Source organism: Equus caballus, chromosome 1, assembly GCF_041296265.1.
Source record: "Equus caballus isolate H_3958 breed thoroughbred chromosome 1, TB-T2T, whole genome shotgun sequence".
In the NCBI taxonomy this organism is placed as follows: domain Eukaryota; kingdom Metazoa; phylum Chordata; class Mammalia; order Perissodactyla; family Equidae; genus Equus; species Equus caballus.
Genome location: NC_091684.1, coordinates 41,463,924 through 41,482,578, shown reverse-complemented (window position 1 = coordinate 41,482,578; position 18,655 = coordinate 41,463,924). Strand labels below are relative to the sequence as shown.

General features: G+C 34.3%; 1 protein-coding gene across 2 annotated transcripts in view; it reads left to right on the top strand.

Annotated features, from left to right (window-relative positions):
- The window catches only part of PTEN (phosphatase and tensin homolog), a 91,138-nt gene that overhangs the window by 23,899 nt on the left and 48,584 nt on the right, over positions 1-18,655 (top strand). For both annotated transcript variants that reach the window (NM_001317260.2, XM_023640521.2), the window contains 1 exon segment: positions 779-863. In NM_001317260.2, coding sequence (NP_001304189.2) covers positions 779-863 — 85 coding nt within the window.

Below are 18,655 nucleotides of genomic sequence, written 5' to 3'. Positions count from 1 at the left end.
GTGGTTGTTGGTTTTTTGTGGTTAGTTTAATATGAATTCTTCTTCAGTGTGGAAGTTTGTTTTTATGCCAATTGTATAAGTGAATAGAATGGGCATGCTAAATATTGATTACCTTGATTCGAAATGAGAATAAATTTCTACCTCAGTTCATTATTATCAAGTCATAAATACCAAGGGCTAGAAGAGATCTTAGTGGTTGTCTCAACCTAATCACTGTGTAGAATAGGAAATTGAAGTCTAGAAAGGTTACATGTCTCGTTCAAATTATATAGCTGGTTAGAGACATAGGCAGCTCTTAAATCTGACATCCTGATTCTTAATTGTATCTGCTTTTCTCTGTACCCTGGTAGTTTTTATAATCATGAAAAATTAGAAGTTGTGCAGCAGGTTTGTTGTTTATATTTTGAATTTTTGTTTTTGTCCCCAAATGCTTTAGTTGTATGATTTGTAAAGTCTGAGAGTTTTGTTTTGCATGAATACCTGAATACTGTGAATGTGGAATTGACCTTTTACCTTAGGTGCATTTTTAATATATTAAATAGAGGGATTTGGAAATTATTTTTACTATATAATTGTTTTGAGGATCTTCTTTGAATTAATGTATTTACCTCTATTTCTTAATTACACATGATGGTTTCTAAACAAGCACACTTTGACACCCTTTTATTAGCATAGCTGTAGAGAGGAAAGCTTTTTATAATCAGCTAATGGTTTAAAACGTCTACAAGTAATTTGTGTTGTTGCATATTTCAGACATTTCCTTAACTTAAGTACTCAGATATTTATCCAAACATTATTGCTATGGGGTTTCCTGCAGAAAGACTTGAAGGCGTATACAGGAACAATATCGATGATGTAGTAAGGTAAGAACTCTTAATTTTCTGTTTCAGATGTTAATGTATTATGTTCATATTGTGTTTTCATTTTTCTAAACCACAGAAAAAGATGTACTTTGTGATGTAAACTTTATTTTCATTATGTTGGTGTTCTGTAACTGCCTTTTTTGCTTACTGTGCCTAATGGACTTCAATGGGATACAACTCATTTGATAAGAACTGACCTTTTACGTAATCAGAAATATGTGGTATGATTTCATGGACTCTATAAAATGCCTCTCACCAAGTTAGTGTCTGGATTCCATTATAATAGGATTTTTGTGTTTTATTTCACAATTGAAGATTAGGCTTAAAATCCTTGAGTGGATTTATTCACTTAAATTTATTCATTCTAAGGTAGAGATAACTGTTACATTACTATCAGTTATATCGGATACTGGCAACTGATACCTGTGTATTTTTACGTAGAACAGTTTATAATTGGGCATATGTGTACCAAGCACCTGAAGAAGTGTTTGGTACAAGCAATTTAGAAAGCAGTTGCTGGGCATACCAAAGCCTAATTTTGTCCATTTTATAATTTTCTAAGTGTAATTATCATTCAGTTTACAACAATACTTCTCAACTCCCATTTAGTTTTTTAATACATTCATGACCCACGAGTACCTGGTAGATTTTATGAGAGAAGGAATTTGTCTCTGCTGTGTGAATAGTCTTAATAGTATTCTGATTTCAGAGCAAAAATATATATGTATGAATAAATTAACTCTAAATTGTCGGTAGGGACTCAAATGGCTTTTAAAAGTTAAAATTCTGGATTATTCCCTTTACCCTCTTTTGGAAGTATCTTTCTTGGAGACTTTCAATTTAAATATTTGGTGATTATGAGAATTAAGTGTTATAATGGATGGGAAAGCCCTTAGTAAAGCATTATGCAGATGTGGAATCCTTGTATAATAATTGTGTGAGTAAGTATATAAGTCTAACTACATCCTTATATGAGCTAGCCATAAGTTGTTTTTCTAAGTGGTTAATTTTTAGCAATTTGCTTGAACCAAAGTATATTTACATTTTTCAGTATTGAGTTGTGTCCAGTTGGATTTTTGTAGTGTTTATATTGTGTTCAGAATTAAATTTCAGTGTGTACAAAAACCCCAAAACTGCTTCTTTATAGTTTCTATTACAATTATAGGTGGTACCTGAGGCTGTCAGAGGTACTATTTAAGAACTTGAAAATAGGGAAATGAATTTGCCTTCTCATAGTTAGGACGCAGTGGAAGGATGCTTAACATCGCAGAGCTATGAGAGTAACAGCTTGATATGGCTTAATCAATGATAATACACATCTGCAGGAAATGCAGTGGGTGATAGGAAAAAGAATGAAAGAAGTATATCAAGAGAGATGGAAAATCTGGGAAGTGAGCAGTGCAGTTACCAGACATGTATTCCCTCCCTACTGTGGTGCAGGAGTGTTTCTCAGGCCTCTTAATGGTCTACATGAAATATCTCATAAGGTGATTAACTTCACATTAGTATAATTCTGTGTTCAGCCAAGTACTGATTCAACCAAGTCAGAGCAGTACTCATACTGAAAAAGAGTATTAATACTCTGAGTAGAGGACAAGTTTTCTGATCACTGTAAGGATATTCTTGTGGTTAGTAAATCTGGTGTGCTAGGTTTTATATTGTTTTTTTCTGAATGTAAATTAGTCTCTTCTGACTGAATTAGTCACTGAGGCTGACTGATCATCTTTTAGGTTACCGATAAAGTCTGGTTTCTGGATCTATGCATTTGATTATCAGACCTTAGATTGCAATAACTTGACTAAGAAAATACTATTCTAGGAAGTATTTTTATCTGTCATCTTCTGACTTCCTAACCTCTATGCCTCTAAATTAGGATTCGCACATGTAGTTTGTAATCAGTACCCAAAGTTGACATTTATTCTGTCTGCTTTAATGTATCTAGTTTATCTTATCTAGCTTTTGACTTTTTCAAATTTCTTATTCCTAAAAAAACTTCATAAGTATGGATTGTTATATTTAGTTAATGGTTGCTTTAGCCAACTCATCTTGTCACGCCTATGGAATGGTAATGGTAATAGCGTATAAAAATGAATTATCGGCTATGTTGTGGTTGTGTTGTCTTGCTTTTTTTTTTTGATTGGGGGATAAATGGCCAGGAAGGCTTTGTTGGCTTCAGCTACTCACTCCACTCCCCTTCTTTTATGAGAGAAAGGATGAACAGTAGGAGGGAAGACGTAGTTTTTCCTACGGACTGAAATGAAAATAAATAATTCCTAAGTAATTTGCCTGTTAGGACTAGCCTCTCCAAGGGAATGGCTGTCTCCAGTACCTAAGTGATTGATTTCTTTGATTGGTTCACACCATATTGGAGACAGTAGTGATTCCTTTTTGGTTCAAAGATGATAACGTTTCAGTGAAAAATGTCTTTATTTTGTTTTAACTTTTCGTTTAACAAAACTATTTTCAGTTGGATTTTCTTTTGCTCTCTCTGTTGAGATGTTTAAAGAATACTTAAAATTATCTTTTCTTCTCTAGTTCCGTATTTTTCCTATTATTTTTCCCCCAAACAGGAAATATGGTGCAGACTTCAGACTTTGTTGTTGTTGTACATCTTTGAGTAAAATAAACTCAAATTGCAAATTCCTTCATGCTTAAATTGTCCAGTCTTATTTAACTGTTTGGGAATATGGTTTGTTATGACAATATGAAATTTTATACTTGAGGTACTTGAAGTACTTTTGTGACAAATATTTAACTTCTTTTGAGGTAACCTGCTAGGATGAGGAATTAGTGTAAAAAATGAACAAAAAGGGAAAGTGGGAAAAAGTGAAGCAAGCCGGACTTTTTTACTCTCTTAACTGCAAATGGTGTGTTTAATAAGGAATCAAAATTGACAGGACAGGACAGGGACATCTCATAGAAGGGAAGTTGAAGAGCCAACCCTTCCCAGATTGTTTTTTCTTCTTTTAGTCTTGTTACCACCTCTCTTCATCTTCTTTCTTGCTACTAAGCTCTTGCTCTGACCAGCTGGTAATATGAAACAATGTTTTATTCAGATAATTGATTCTTCTTTGATATGTATGTTACTCTTATCCCTCAGGCTAATATTGAAGTTGTCTAATTTATATGTTATCTGTTATAAATCTTAAGCAGTCTTTAACAAATTGATGCTTCATGTGTTTAACAGACATAGCTTGAGAACCATTATTCTGTACCTGATAAATCAGGAAAACGTAGGTTTAATAGAGGTGAACTGGCTTTCTTACTGCAGAACCTTTAATATGCTACTATGCATTGTAAATCTCCCAAGAGTGAAATTCTAACATGCTGCTTTCCTTTTCCTTTTTTTTACTTTTCTTTCCCTTTCTCTTCCCCTTCCTCCCTTCCCCCTTCTCTTTCTTTTCTTTTGTAGTATATTAAATAACATCTCTCTAAACAGTGTTCCATGGAGCACAATTTGGGAAATGTTGAAAATGAAAAAAGATGCATGTAATAACATTTTCCCCCAGTCTGAATCACTAGGAAATAATTTAGTTCCTCCTTTTTTATTGGAAAGGTTTTAGATGTGGGAAAATTCCCATATTTATTATAAGGAAGTGTTTATAGTTCAGTCTTCTGATATGGAGTGATTTTTTTAAAAAGACTTTATCCGTAGTCTTGTATACTATCAGCTTCTTTTTACCCATATATAAGCAGCTGTATTATTGATTCAAGAGTCCGTCTCCTTCCTTTTGTACTGTTTTATACACTTTCTTCCTAAAGAAACTGCAAATATTCTTCTCTTAATTATATGGTGATCTCTCAATCAACCTTAATTGTATGTTGATCTTTAATAAAAAAGGAAGTACCAACATTATCATTATTGGCTATTCAGTTAAAAAGAATTGAAAAGAGATTATTTAGAGGAAAGTTTCAAAATAATTTAAGAGGAAAGAATGTCAATTGTATTCTTCCTTGCCAGCAACTTTTGACTTCTTCTCTTATTACTTATGTTTCCTGCTTTCTTTCTTTTTTTGTTGAAAATCACATAACATAAAATTAATCGTTTTAAAGTATACAGTTGTGACGTTTAGTATCTTCACAATGTTTTCAACCACCTCCTCTGTCAAGTTCCAAAACATTTTTATCACCCCAACAAAAAACCCTGTATCTATTGGCTGCCCCCCCACTTCTTTTGTTATTCTTATTTCCTCATAAATAGCAGAGCCTTGATGGATTTGACAGTGTTTATATTATCTGCACCAATCCAATTTTTGATATTTTAATAATGACTAGCATTTATTGTACATTTATTTACATACATACATAACTGATGTATAAGCAGTTTACACGTGTCATCTTATTAAATTTCTATGGTGAACTTATTCCCATTTCCTAGATGGTTTAAAAGAAGTTAACTTTCCTGGTAAGTAGTGAAACTGAGCATTGAATCCAGGTCTGTCAGAGTCCAAAGCTGATTTCCTTAATAACCATATAATCCTGTGTATCAGAGGGCAAAAACTGGAAACTCTGGAGCTAATCTAGCCTGTTTATGTTCTTTGTTTGGCCTAATGCAGTGTTGGCCCATACATAGTGTAGGAAATCATAAAGGAAGGTCTTCTCTGATATTATTACACCAAAAAATTTCTTTAGAAAATTCAATTTCCAGATTGAAAAGACCTAAATAGCACCAAACACAATAAATGAAAACAGGCCAATGCTTGGCCATTATTATGAAATTTCTTTAAGAACACCAGAAATAATGAGAATTTCTCAAAAGCTTTCAGGATCATCTTGGAAGTATTAGGGATATGAATGGTGTGTAACTTCTTAGCAGTAGAATTAAAGATAGAAGATGGAGGAACAGCACTTCAAAAGTTCTGCATTCAGCCTAGAATTCTGTGTCTAGCCCAACCATCAATCAAGTACAAAAGTAGGAAAAAAAGACATTCAAGGATTCAAAAAAATGTGTGCCTGTGTAACATTTCTTAAGAGGTTGCTAGAAGATGTGCCCCAGCAAAACAGGAGAATAAACCATGAAAGAAAAGGGCTTCAGTAAACAGGATCCAGCTTAGAATCAACAAAGGAAAGTCCCAGAATGACAGCTGTGCCACAAGCTGAAGAACAACCAGTTCTAACTGGAGCAGTAGGACAGAGGGCTTCAGGGAAAAAAAATTGAACCAGGAGGTGGATATTGAAATATTTGGGGAAAAAAATGCAATAGATCCTTGGAAAACTAGGTGATTTAGAAACAGGAAGCAATTAATAACGTGTGTTGGTGGTTTAACCCAAAATTGTGATATTGCCATTTAAGGGGGATTAAGAGAAGTGAAACGTGTGGGGGTTCTACTGGTTCTGTAAGCCTCTTCCACCATGGCAGAAAATTTGTGGGTAATTGATAAACCTACACGAAGTAGTATTGTATATGTTATGTGGAAATGCTGAATTAAATACCAGGAAAAAGAATCCAAGGAGTTGAGGTGTGGTTGCTATTTGGGGGAAGCAGAAATAAAGCTGGAGATGAGTCATTTTTTGTGTGTGTGGTAAAATACATGTAAGATAAAATTTACCATTTTGATCATTTTTAAGTGTACACTTCAGTGGCATTGAGTGCACTCAATTGTTGTGCAACGATCACCACTATCCATCTCTAAAACTTTTTTTATCATTCCGTACCCATTAAACAGTAACTTCCCATCCCCCCTACTCCTGCCTCCTGGCAACCACTGTTCTATTTTCTGTCTCTGTGTATTTGACTATTCTAGGTACTTTATATAAATGAAATCGTACAATATTTGTCTTTTTGTGACTGACGTTTCACTTAGCGTAATGTCTTCGGAGTTCATGTTGTGGCATGTGTCAGAATTTCCTTCCATTATATGTATGTATTATTTTGTTTATCCATTCATCTGTCGATGGACACTGGGTTTGCTTCCACCTTTTGACTATTGTAAGTAATAGTAGTATGAACATGGGTGTTCCAGTATTTTTTCAAATGTTTACTTTATTAGTTTGGGTATACACCCAGATGTGGAATTTTTGGGTCAAATGGTAATTCTGTATTTCATTTTTTGAGGAACTGCCATACTGTTTTCTATACTGGCTATACCATTTTACATTCCCACTAGCAATGCACATGTGTTTTAGTATCTTTACATCCTCGCCAATATGTTATTTTCTGGCTTTTTTTTTTTTTTTTTGATAACAGCCATCCAAATGAGTGTGAAGTGGGTCATTGTGGTTTTGATTTGCATTTCCCTAATGTTAAGTGATGTTGAGCATCTTTTCATGTGCTTGTTGATGATTTGTTTATCTTCTTTGGAGAAATGTTTAATAAGTCCTTTACCCATTTATGAATTAGATGTTTTTTTTTAATATTTAGAACATTTTTTTAATTGAGTTTGTAATAGTTTACATCGATATAAGATTTCACTTGTACATTATTTCTTGTCTGTCACCACATAAGTGCTCCCCTTCACCCCCTGTACCCCCCCCCACCCCCCTTCCCCTGGTAACCACTGAACTGTTTTTTTGGTCCATGTGGATGTCTATATCCTACATATGAGTGAAATCATCTGGTGTTTGTCTTTTTCAGTCTGGCTTATTTCGCTTAGCATAATTTCCTCCAGGTCCTTCCATGTTACTGCAAATGGGATGGATTTGTCTTTTTTATGGCTGAGTAGTATTCCACTATATGTATACACCACATATTCTTTATCCAATCATCCGTCGATGGGCACTTCGATTGTTTCCATGTCTTGGCTATTGTGAATAGTGCTGCAATGAACACAGGGGTACTTAAGTTACTTTGGATTGTTGATTTCAAATTGTTTGGGTAGATTCCCAGTAGTGGTATAGCTGGGTCGTATGGTAGTTCTATTTCTAGTCTTTTGAGGAATCTCCATACTGTTTTCCATAGTGGCTATACCAGTTTGCATTCGCACCAGCAGTGTATGAGGGTTCCCTTCTCTCCACACCCTCTCTAACATTTGTTATTGTTAGTCTTAGTGATTATAGCCATTTTAACAGGCGTAAGGTGGTATCTTAGTGTAATTTTGATTTGCATTTCCCTGATGCTTAGTGATGTCGAACATCTTTTCATGTGTTTATTGGCCAACTGTATATCTTCTTTGGAAAAATGTCTGTTCATATCCACTGCCCATTTTGGGTTGTTTGTTTTTTTATTGTTCAATTGTGTGATTTCCTTGTATATTATGGAGATTAATCCCTTGTCAGATATATAATTGCAAATATTTTCTCCCAGTTGGTGGGTTGTCTCTTTGTTTGGGTTCTGGTTTCATTTGCCTTGCAGAAGCTCTTTAGTCTGATGAACTCCCACTTGCTTATTTTTTCTTTTGTTTCCCTTGTCTGACAAGACATGGTATTCGAAAACATCCTTTTTAGTTTGATGTCAAAGAGTGTACTACCTATATTATCTTCCAGGAGTTTTATAGTTTCAGGACTTATTTTCAAGAATTTGATCCATTTTGAGTTTATTTTTGTGTGTGGCGTGAGATAATGGTCTACCTTCATTTTTTTTTCATGGCTGTCCAGTTTTCCCAACACCATTTATTGAAGAGATTGTTTTTTCTCCATTGTATGTTCCTAGCACCTTTGTGGAAGATTAGCTGTCTGTAGACGTGCAGTTTTATTTCTGGGCTTTTGGTTCTGTTCCATTGATCTCTGTGCCTCTTTTTGTACCAGTACCGTGCCGTTTTGATCACTATGGCTTTGTAGTACATTTTGAAGTCAGGGATTGTGATACCTCCAGCTTTGTTCTTTTTTCTCACGATTGCCTTAGCAATTTGGGGTCTTTGGTTACTGGGCGGGTTTTTTTGTTGTTGTTGTTTTAGGAGTTCTTTATATATTCTGGATATTAATCTCTTATCAGATACGTGATTGCAAATATTTTCTCCCCTTCTGTGGGTTGCCTTTTTAGTTTGTTAATAGTCTCCTTAGATGCACAGGAGTTTTAAATTTTGATGCAGTCCAACTTACCTGTTTTTTTTTGGCCTGTGCCCTCACATCCAAGAAGTCATCCCTAAATTCAATGTCATGAAGCTTTTCTCCTATGTTTCCTTTTAAGAGTTTTATAGTTTAAGGTCTTTGATCCATTTTGGGATAATTTTTGCATACAGTGTAAGATAAGGGTCCAACTTACTGCTTTTGCATGTGGATATCCATTTTTCCTAGCACAATTTGTTGAAAAGACTGTCTTTTCCCCATTAAATGATCTTGGCACACTTCTTGAAACTTATTTGATATGTATACAGGGTTTTATTTCTGGGCTCTCTATTCCATTACGTTAGTATGTGTCTGTCTTTATGCCAGTACCACACTTTGTAGCTTTGTAGTAAATTTTGAAATCAGAAATTTAGAGTCCTACAACTTTGTTCTTCTATTCCAAAATTGTTTTGGTCGTTTAGGGCCCTTTGAGATTCCATATGAATTTTAGGATGGAATTTTTTATTTCTGCCAAAAAAAAGTCATTGAGATTTTGGTAGGAATGGCATTAATCTGTAGATTGCCTTGAGTGGTACTGAAATCTTAACAATGTCAAGTCTTCCAATCCATGGACATGCAGTGTCTTTTCTTTTCGGTGTTCTTTAAGTTCTTTGAACAGTGTTTTGTAGTTTTCTGTGTACAAGTATTTCATCTCCTTGGTTAATTCCCAAATATTTTATTCTTTTTGATGCCATTGTAAAGAGTTTTGTTTCTTTTTTTTGGATTGTTCATTATTAGTCTATAGAAATACAGCGATTTTTGTGTATTAATTTTGTATGCTGCTACTTTGCTGAATATGTTTATTAGTACTAATATTTTTTTGTGTGGAATTTTTAGGGTTTTCTACATTTAAGATTATGTCGTCTGCAAACACATAATTTTACTTCTTCCTTTCCAATTTGGATGCGTTTTTCCCCTTCTTCTTGCCTAATTGCTCAACTTGAACATTCAATACTATGTTGAGTAGAAATGATGAAAGAAGACCTCCTGTCTTGTTCTTGACCTTAGAGGAAAAACTTTGTCTTTTACCATTGCATATCATATTAGCTGTGGAGTGTGTGTTTTTTTAAAAAAATAAACTTTATTTTTTAGAACCATTTTAGGTTCACAGCTATATTGAGCAGAAGGTACAGAGATTTCCGTATACACCCTGCTCCCACAAATACACAGCCTTCCTCATCAGTGTCCTCCACCAGAGTGGTACATTTGTTATAATTGATGAACCTATATTGACACGTCATTATCATTCAAAGTTCATAATTTACATCAGTGTTCACTCTTGGTGTTGTACATTCTGTGGGTTTGGACAAGTTTATAGTGACGTGTCCACCATTATACAGTCATGCGTCACATAACGATGGGATTATATTCTAAGAAATGTGTTGTTAGGTGATTTTGTCATTGTGCAAACATCATAGAGTGTACTTACACAAACCCAGATGGTATAGCCTACTACACACCTATGCTATATGGTACTAATCTTATGGAACCACTGTCATACAGGCAGTCTGTCTTTGAAAGTAACGTTGTTATGCAGCTCATGGCTATAGTATCATACAGAATATTTCACTACCCTAAAAGTGGTCTGTTCTCTACCTAGGCATCCCTTCCTCACTCCAGCCATTGGCAACCACATGTTTTTACTGTCTCCATAGTTGTGACTTTCCAGAATGTCTTATAGGTGGAATCATTCAGTATTTAGCATACAAAAACTCTATTCCTATACAATATAGGCAGTATGTGAAAAACTCACAGCATGCAAAATGGTACAGCTACTTTGTAAGACAGTTAGTGGTGTCTTACAAAACTAAACATATTCTCTGCAATCAAGCACTTGTACCCCTTTGGGCATTTACCCAGAGGACTTGAAAACTAATGTACACACAAACACCTGTACACGGATGTCATACTTCTTAAACGTCTGGCTCTCAAAAAAGGAAAAGGGAAAAAAATGAAGGAAAAACATAGGCTTTGAGTCTTTAAATCCCCTGGAAGCTGTTTCAGTTGTGGGGATTGCAACAATGGCAGCCTCCTTCTGTGTCTGCACATCCGTAATCAGAAGCAGCAGTCAATGATCAGAACACAGATCTCTGATATTTGGAGGACAAGGTTCCACAAGCTGCTGCAGGCTGTTCTAGGAATATGTGCATGACTGCCAGCTGGGGCAGTGAGGGGTGGGTAGCCACTACCACACTAAGAGTTGAAATTGACTGAAATTAACTGTGATTTACTGTCTAAGCCTTCCCCTGGAAGCTGCAAGCTTTTGAATAGACTCCAGAGTTCCAAAATAGTTACATCAGACAGATTATGCCAGTACAATTTTTGTCTAGGTAGGGAAAGATTCCTGGTGCTTCGTACTCTGCCATCTTCCCTTGACTAATTTTTTATTACAGACTTTTTATATCTTTCGAAATATATATGTTTATATATTATTTTGACAAATAATTTTAAAATGCACGTTGGCAACTTATTTAGAACTATTTCATAGGAATTCTTTGAGGAAAGTCAAGCCTGTTTAAAAATACTTTATTTTCACAACTGTCGTTAATGAATTCAGATTTTTACCTACTGAAATTATTTGAAGTAAGATGTAATTGTATTAGAAAGATTTGTATTCTGGATTTTTTAAGTTTTGAGGCTATTAACTCTCTGCTCTTGTCTATCTAAGTTTTTAGTCTCTACTTTCCAAGTATCTACAGTTAAATGTTCCCATTTCCTTTTGGAAAGCCCTGTTTTCTTGCTTTTTTCTCCCTTTCCATTGTATCAAACTTATAAGGCAATGAGCCAGTTGTGGGCATGAAGTCCCTGGGAGGAGAGAGGAGGAAGTGGGAGGGGCAGCCATGGTGAATGTTTCCCTAAGTAATATTCAAGTTCTTTGCGAGAATTTACCCTCCCCCCTTTTTTAAAGTGCTGTGATATTTTCTTTTAAATAGACTGTTTATTCTCCTGCCAGTCTCACTGCTGCCCAGAGTGCTAGATAAGAAATCATAAAGTTCAAATATTAAAGGGAGCACACAAAAAAAGTATGATTTCACCAACTCTCGCTAAAAAAGAAAAAAGCTATAGGAAAATAATGTAAAAGAAAGTCAGGATTCTTGGTTGCGCCCGACAAAGTAACTACTTAATCAGAAAAGAATTTTTTGAAAATATTAGATAGCTCATAGCTCAAAACTAGAGAACCAGGCTTGGAAGATTTGCAGAAGCTGAGGGAAGCAAGGCATAGTTAAGAGGTCACAATAGCAGTGTGCTTGGTATATTGCTGCCTGGATGCTTGCTGTCCCAGGTGCTGCTGCCATGACTGGGTATTGGTGACTCTGCTCATAAACTTGCAGCTCTTCTGGAGATCTCTCTGAGTAATCTCTGACTCCTCTGCACCTTGCTCTCACTGCCTTGGAATCAATGTGTAGAGCAGGAGGATTTAATTGGTTTTAGGCATGCACAGTGGTAAGAGAAAGATGGGGAAGTGAGTACTCACTTCTCATCTCTTGAAATTCTCTCCAATTGTAATGGTTTTGGATGCTGAGCAGCCTAAAGATGACAAATATCTGCTACAAAATTCTTTACTTAACCCCTCATCCTTAGACCCTCTTCTCAAAGATATCTATAATGAAAGGTTTCGTATAGTCTTTATTTTTATTTATTTATTTATTGGAGGAAGATTAGCTCTGAGCTAACATCTGCTGCCAATCCTCCTCTTTTTTGCCAAGGAAGACTGGCCCTGAGCTAACGTCTGTGCCCATTTTCCTCTACTTTATATGTGGGACGCCTGCCGCAGCATGGCTTGAGAAGTGGTGCATAGATGTGCATCCGGCCAACCCAGGGCCACTGAAGTGGAATGTGCGAACTTAACTGCTGTGCCACTGGGCCGGCCCCTCATATAGTCTTTAAAAAATTGTTTTCATCTTATACCCACTTTTTAAGAAAAACAAATGGGCACTCGCTTCTGAATCTTGCTTTTTTTCATTTAACATGCTTAGGAATTTTCCATATTGGCATGGAAATAAAACTGAGTCTTTTATTGGCTCTCTTATTCCATTTTGTGATCATACCATAATAAACAGTCCCGTCTGATACACATTTAGGTTGTTTCCAGTTTTTTGCTTTTGAAAACAGTGCTCTAATAAACATTTTCAAACGTGTATCTTGGTGTCCCTTTGCAAGTATGTCCTGAAAGTAAATTCTTAGCAATGGAGATTCTGGGACCAGTGAGTCTGTGGTTTAAACTTTTACTCTCAAAAATAGTATCGTTTTATATTCTCACCAACATGTGTGTGTGTCTTTCCCCGCTCACAACCTGTTTGAATAGTATCAAACAAACTTTTTGCAGTTTGTTGTAATTTGATGTTTGCATTTCTTTAATTGCAGGGTTAAGCAACTTTGTGATATTTATTGGCCTTACATATTTTTTCTTTGTATGTGTGTACTGACCCTATCTTCAACTTATTTTTTTTTAGTTTTTTCTCCTTCAACTTATTTTCCTTTTAGCTTTTTTTAAAATGATTTTTATGAACTCTTTGAAAAGTGAGGAAAGTATCAATACTTTTTCTTCAGACAGTTTTATAATGCCCTGCCTCTCTTGCCATTTGAATTTTATGACTACAAGATTCAGATGACACAGTGATAAAGGGCTTGGTGGATTATCTGTTATGAATTATTGATTGCTAACTCTGCTTTACTAATATCTATAATCACGGAATATCAAAGACTTTTTTGTTGATCGCTGTTTGTTAAGAAATATTCTTTAAAAGGTAGCCTTGCTTAAATGGCAAATAGAAAATGCTTTTAATCCAGAGAAATGTCATGCACCCACCCCTCTTGAATTATTGAATCAGAGCAACACTCTCTTGGGCAGAGAAGATGGAAGTAAAAAGAGAATTTAAGAGTTTCTGCTTTTTTCCTGCCTCTGGCATTTTGCAGCTGCCTAATTTGTGGAATTCTGTCTTACTTATTGTTCTTTTTGGTCTAAACATTTCCCCTACTATAAGCCTTTTCTTTTGTCTTTACCATTTTTATGCTCCTTTATATATATGGTATTCTTTTGTATTCATCTGTGATCATTTCCCCTTTTTTTCTCATTGTTTTATATGTATACCTTTTAAATCTGAATTTTGTGGGTAAATTCTCTGCAGCTATGTTGATTGATCTACTTAGATAATTCCTGTTTTTCCTCTTTTGTCTTTTTTAAACTAGGTCATTTGTAATTGTTTATACAGAATTTTCATTTTTAAAGTCTCTCCATAGTCTTTCCTTTTAGATTTTGAGTTATGAATTCATAGCCTGTTATTTAAATGAAGCTTTTGAAATCCATTTTACTGATCTGTATCATATCTGACTATGCCAGTATTTCCTTCCTTGTCTGACGTGAACTCTAAAATTATATGAACACTTTCTCCCTGTTTCCTGGCATTTCCACTCAAACTTGTTCCTCATTCTTGGTTAGAAATACATCCAGAGCTGTAGTTCCCTTCTTCATTTTATTAACCTACCGATAAAGAAAATTAATCAGACATATTAAGAATTTGTTAGAAAACTGCATATAATGGAAAATATTTTTTCAGTAGATATTTTGACAGTTGTGAAGTCCCTAGTTTTTACTGTATCTTTCCTGTTTTAATTTTATGCTCTATTGCAAGAATATATCCATTTCTCCTACCTTACTAAGAGGCATGTGTATTGTGTTCCAGTGGGTTTTTTATAAATATCTATCTTTTAGACTTGTGCTATCCAATATGGTAGCCACTAGCCACATGTAGCTATTTAGGTTTAAATTTAAATTGAAATAAATTTACTCATTCATTTTCATCTGTACTAGTCACATTTCAAGTGCTCAATAGCTACATGTGGCTAATGGCTAGTGTGTTGGATAGTACAAGATACAGAACATTTTCATCATGGTGGAAAGTTCTATTGGACAGTGCTGTTTTGTTTTTCATTCTAAAAAGTTCTAATTCCTAAAGATGATGTACACCTTCTATTGCCATCTCTGGTATTAATGAAAATAAATTTGAAATTTTTTGAGGTGGCTTGCATTTTATAAATTGATAGTTATAATCATATTACTCTTAAAAATCAGCTTTACTAAGGGATAATTTATATGCTATAAGATGTACCCATTTTAAGTGTGCAGTTCAGTGAGTTTTGACATATATATACACTCATATAAACATCACCACAATCAAGATTTAGAACATTTCTATTACCATAAAAAATTTCTTCATGCCGTCTTGCAATCAGTCTCTAACCCTGGTTCCAGGCAATCTTTAAATCTGCTTTCTCACTGTAGACAAGTTACTAGAATTTCATATAAATGCATTCATATAGCATGTACTCTTTTGTGTTTGTCTCTCTCTTAGGATGATATTTTTGAAATTCATTCCAGTTGTTGCTTATATCAATAATTTGTTTCTTATTGTAATCCATTGTATGGATATGATATACTTTATTTATTCATTCGCCTGTGTTGGACGTTTGGGTTGTTTTCACTTTGGGTCTATTATCAACAAAACTGCTGTGAGCACTCATGTACAGGACTTTTGTGGATATATATTTTCATTTCTGTTGGTTAAATATCTATGAGTAGAATTACTGGGTCATATAACATAGATCAATGGAAGAGAATAGAGGTTCCAGAGAAACTTACATATACATTTTTTGATAAAGGTGCCAAGATAATTCCCTGGGGAAAGGATACTCTTATTAATAAATGATGCTGGAACAACTGGTTGTCAGTATGGAAAATGAAATGAACCTTGACTTACATATACTTCACATAATACACAAGAATTAATTTAAAATGGATTATAGTTAGAAACATAAAAGTAAAATGTAAAACTTCTAGATAAAAACATAGAAGAAAATCTCTGTAACCTTTGGTTTACTCAAAGATTTCTTAGTACATACAAAATTAACCATATAAGAAAAAATTGACAGATTGGACTTCATCAACATTAAAACCTTCTCTTCTTTGAAAGCCACCATTAATAAAAGGAAAAGACAACCATAGTCTGGAGGAAATATTTGCAATGCATATGTTGGACAAAGGACTTGAATCCACAGTATAAAGATGCTCTTACAAATTCATAAGAGGACAACCCCATAAAGAAAAGGGCACAAGATGTGAACAGAAACTTTGTAAAAGAAAGTATATAAATGGCATATGAAAATATATTAAAAATCAGTCATCAGGGGAAATGAAAATTAAACACAATGGGAAACTGTTTCATATTTACTGGATGGCTAAAACTTAAAGGGCTAATGAGTTGTCAAGGATGTAGATTAACTGGAACTCTTGTCCATGTTGGTAAAAGCATAAATCAATACAACTTCTTTGGAGAAATGTTTGGCAGTTTCTTATATTATTTTTAATAGCCTTCTGAATTTTTTCCTTGGGTTATAGGTCACTTCCTCCACTGTTTATTTCTTTTCCCTCTAGTTTTATACCTCTTTAGAGAGAGTATATTTTCTTGAGTAATCAGGATGACTGTCTTTGAGCAGAATTAAAATAAAGCTGTTGTTTTTGCCTTTCTAATTAACTTAAGGTAATGTAGAAGGAAGCAGTACTGTGCAGGCAAAAGTTAAAAGTACATTTTCAACAAGATACTTACTTTTCTTGTATTGGATATATAACTGATTGTAATTCTGAGAATCTGAAGATGACTAGGAGAATATAGTTAAGGACTAGAATATTTGGAGCTTGCCTATGTTAATGAGATTGAAGCAGAGATGGTTTATGTGTTAAAAAGAAAAACAACCCAATTCCATGTGGCAGCAGCAGCAATTGTAGGTATATTAGGGTTCTAAGAGCAAATGTTGGTTTACCATAAATACAGCAGAGAAAATAAATATGGCTACCAAATAGTGACTTAGCTGTAGAAAAATATAGGGAATAAATATTTTACTTTTTTCTTTTCAAATGCTAATTTTTAACCTGTTTTTGGATTAGTATGAACCATTCAATGTTCCTAGTCTGTTTTCTGAATGGGATACCTTAAAAGAGAGTTTGCTACTGGATTTCTCTCAAGCTGCTAGGAACATTTATTATGATTTTGGTTGTCAGTTTTGTTAACACTGTTTCTACAATAGTGCTTGTCACATAGCACGTGCTCAGTAAATTATTAGATCGATTTTTATCAATTCCTCAAGCACTTGAAAATGACACAGTGCTCTAATGATATAAACTTAAATATCAATATGTACTGGTGTCAAGCAGAGATACTACCAGTTCATCTTTAACAAACAGAAGGCCTCTCCAGAGTTACAGTAAGACTAGAATTTAATCCAATGGAATATCTTTAGTTTGTCTACGCTTTTCATTGAAAAGGAGGACTGGTTAGCTATTGAAACATGGAGAAAGCACAGCCAAGGGAAAGGAAGCCTTAGCCAGTGAACTTCAGATATTTTTGGCAAGATCATTCCTGTTGTGGAGATGGAAACATCAGAATGTCTTAGTCTGTTAAAAATTGCTTCATTTAACTAACTTCTCTTGGTTGATTCCACATTTACTCAGCAGCATTCTGATTTCACTTCTCAGAGGTCTGCTTATGGTGAGATACTGAACTGGTCATAAAAATAAGAATAATTTAGGTCTTGTGGCAGTTGGATTTTTCAAGTAAATTAATGTATTTCCGTTATGGTCATTATGATATTTATACCTCAGTCATATGATACGAGGTCTTTTAAGAGTCAGTATAAAGCTCATCTTGCAACCCAGATTCTTTCCCTTCTATTGGAACAAGTTCAGTAGCATGGTACTAATGTAGACAGCAGCTAGATGAGTTTTGCATTTGATTTATGTAATCTTACTTCTTCAGAGTTGAATATTGCATAGTATATTAATTTGCCTGTAGAGTGCTCCAACTTGTATAGCAAGTATATGTAAACGTATTTATCTATACTATATTTCATAAAGAAATTTTATGAAGAAGGTCAATTCTGAAGTTGCTTTATAATCACTGACTTAATTGGAGTTTTTAGTTCATTTATATTTAATATAATTATTGTTATGCTTTGTTTCAGTCTACCATCTTTCTATTTGTGTTAGTTCGATATTCATTTGTTCACTATCATTGACTCTCATTCTCTCTCATTCCTCTTTTCTTATCCTCTTTGGGGTTAATCGAATATTTTTAGGTGTTTCATTTTAATTCTTCTTTTGACTTTTTAGCTGTACCTCTTATATACATATATATTTTAGAGATTGCTCTAGGTCTAGGGGTTAGAAAATGCGTTTTTAGCTTACTGCAATCTTAAGAGTTAGTATCGTGAGCATTAAAATATAAGAACCATATATCAATAAAATTCTGTTTCCCTACATTTCTTTTATATGATTTTTGTCATGTATTTTAATATATACATATGTAATAAACCCCAGAATACAATACAATAAGCCCCAAAATAACATTACTTTATTTATTTTCAACAGTCAGTTGTCTTTCAGAGAAATCAAGAGAAGAAAAAGAAGTCTTTATATTTACTCCTATATTTACCACTTTTGATGCTCTTTGTTTCTTTCTGTAGACCCAAGTTTTCATCTGGAATTAGTTCCCTTCAGCCTGAGGGCAAATCTGCTGACAGTGAATTCTCTCAGCGTTTTTTGATCATTTTTGAAGGGCATTTCACTGGATATAGAATTCTGGATTGACTTTTTTTTTTCTTTCAGCACTTTAAAGATGTCGTTTCATTAGATCTTATGAGAAGTCAGCCATTATTCATATTGGTAGTTTCCTATACATAATGTGTCTTTTTCTGGGTTTTTTTTTTTTTCTCCTTCGTCTTTGGTTTTCAGTGGTTTTGACTATGATATGCATAGT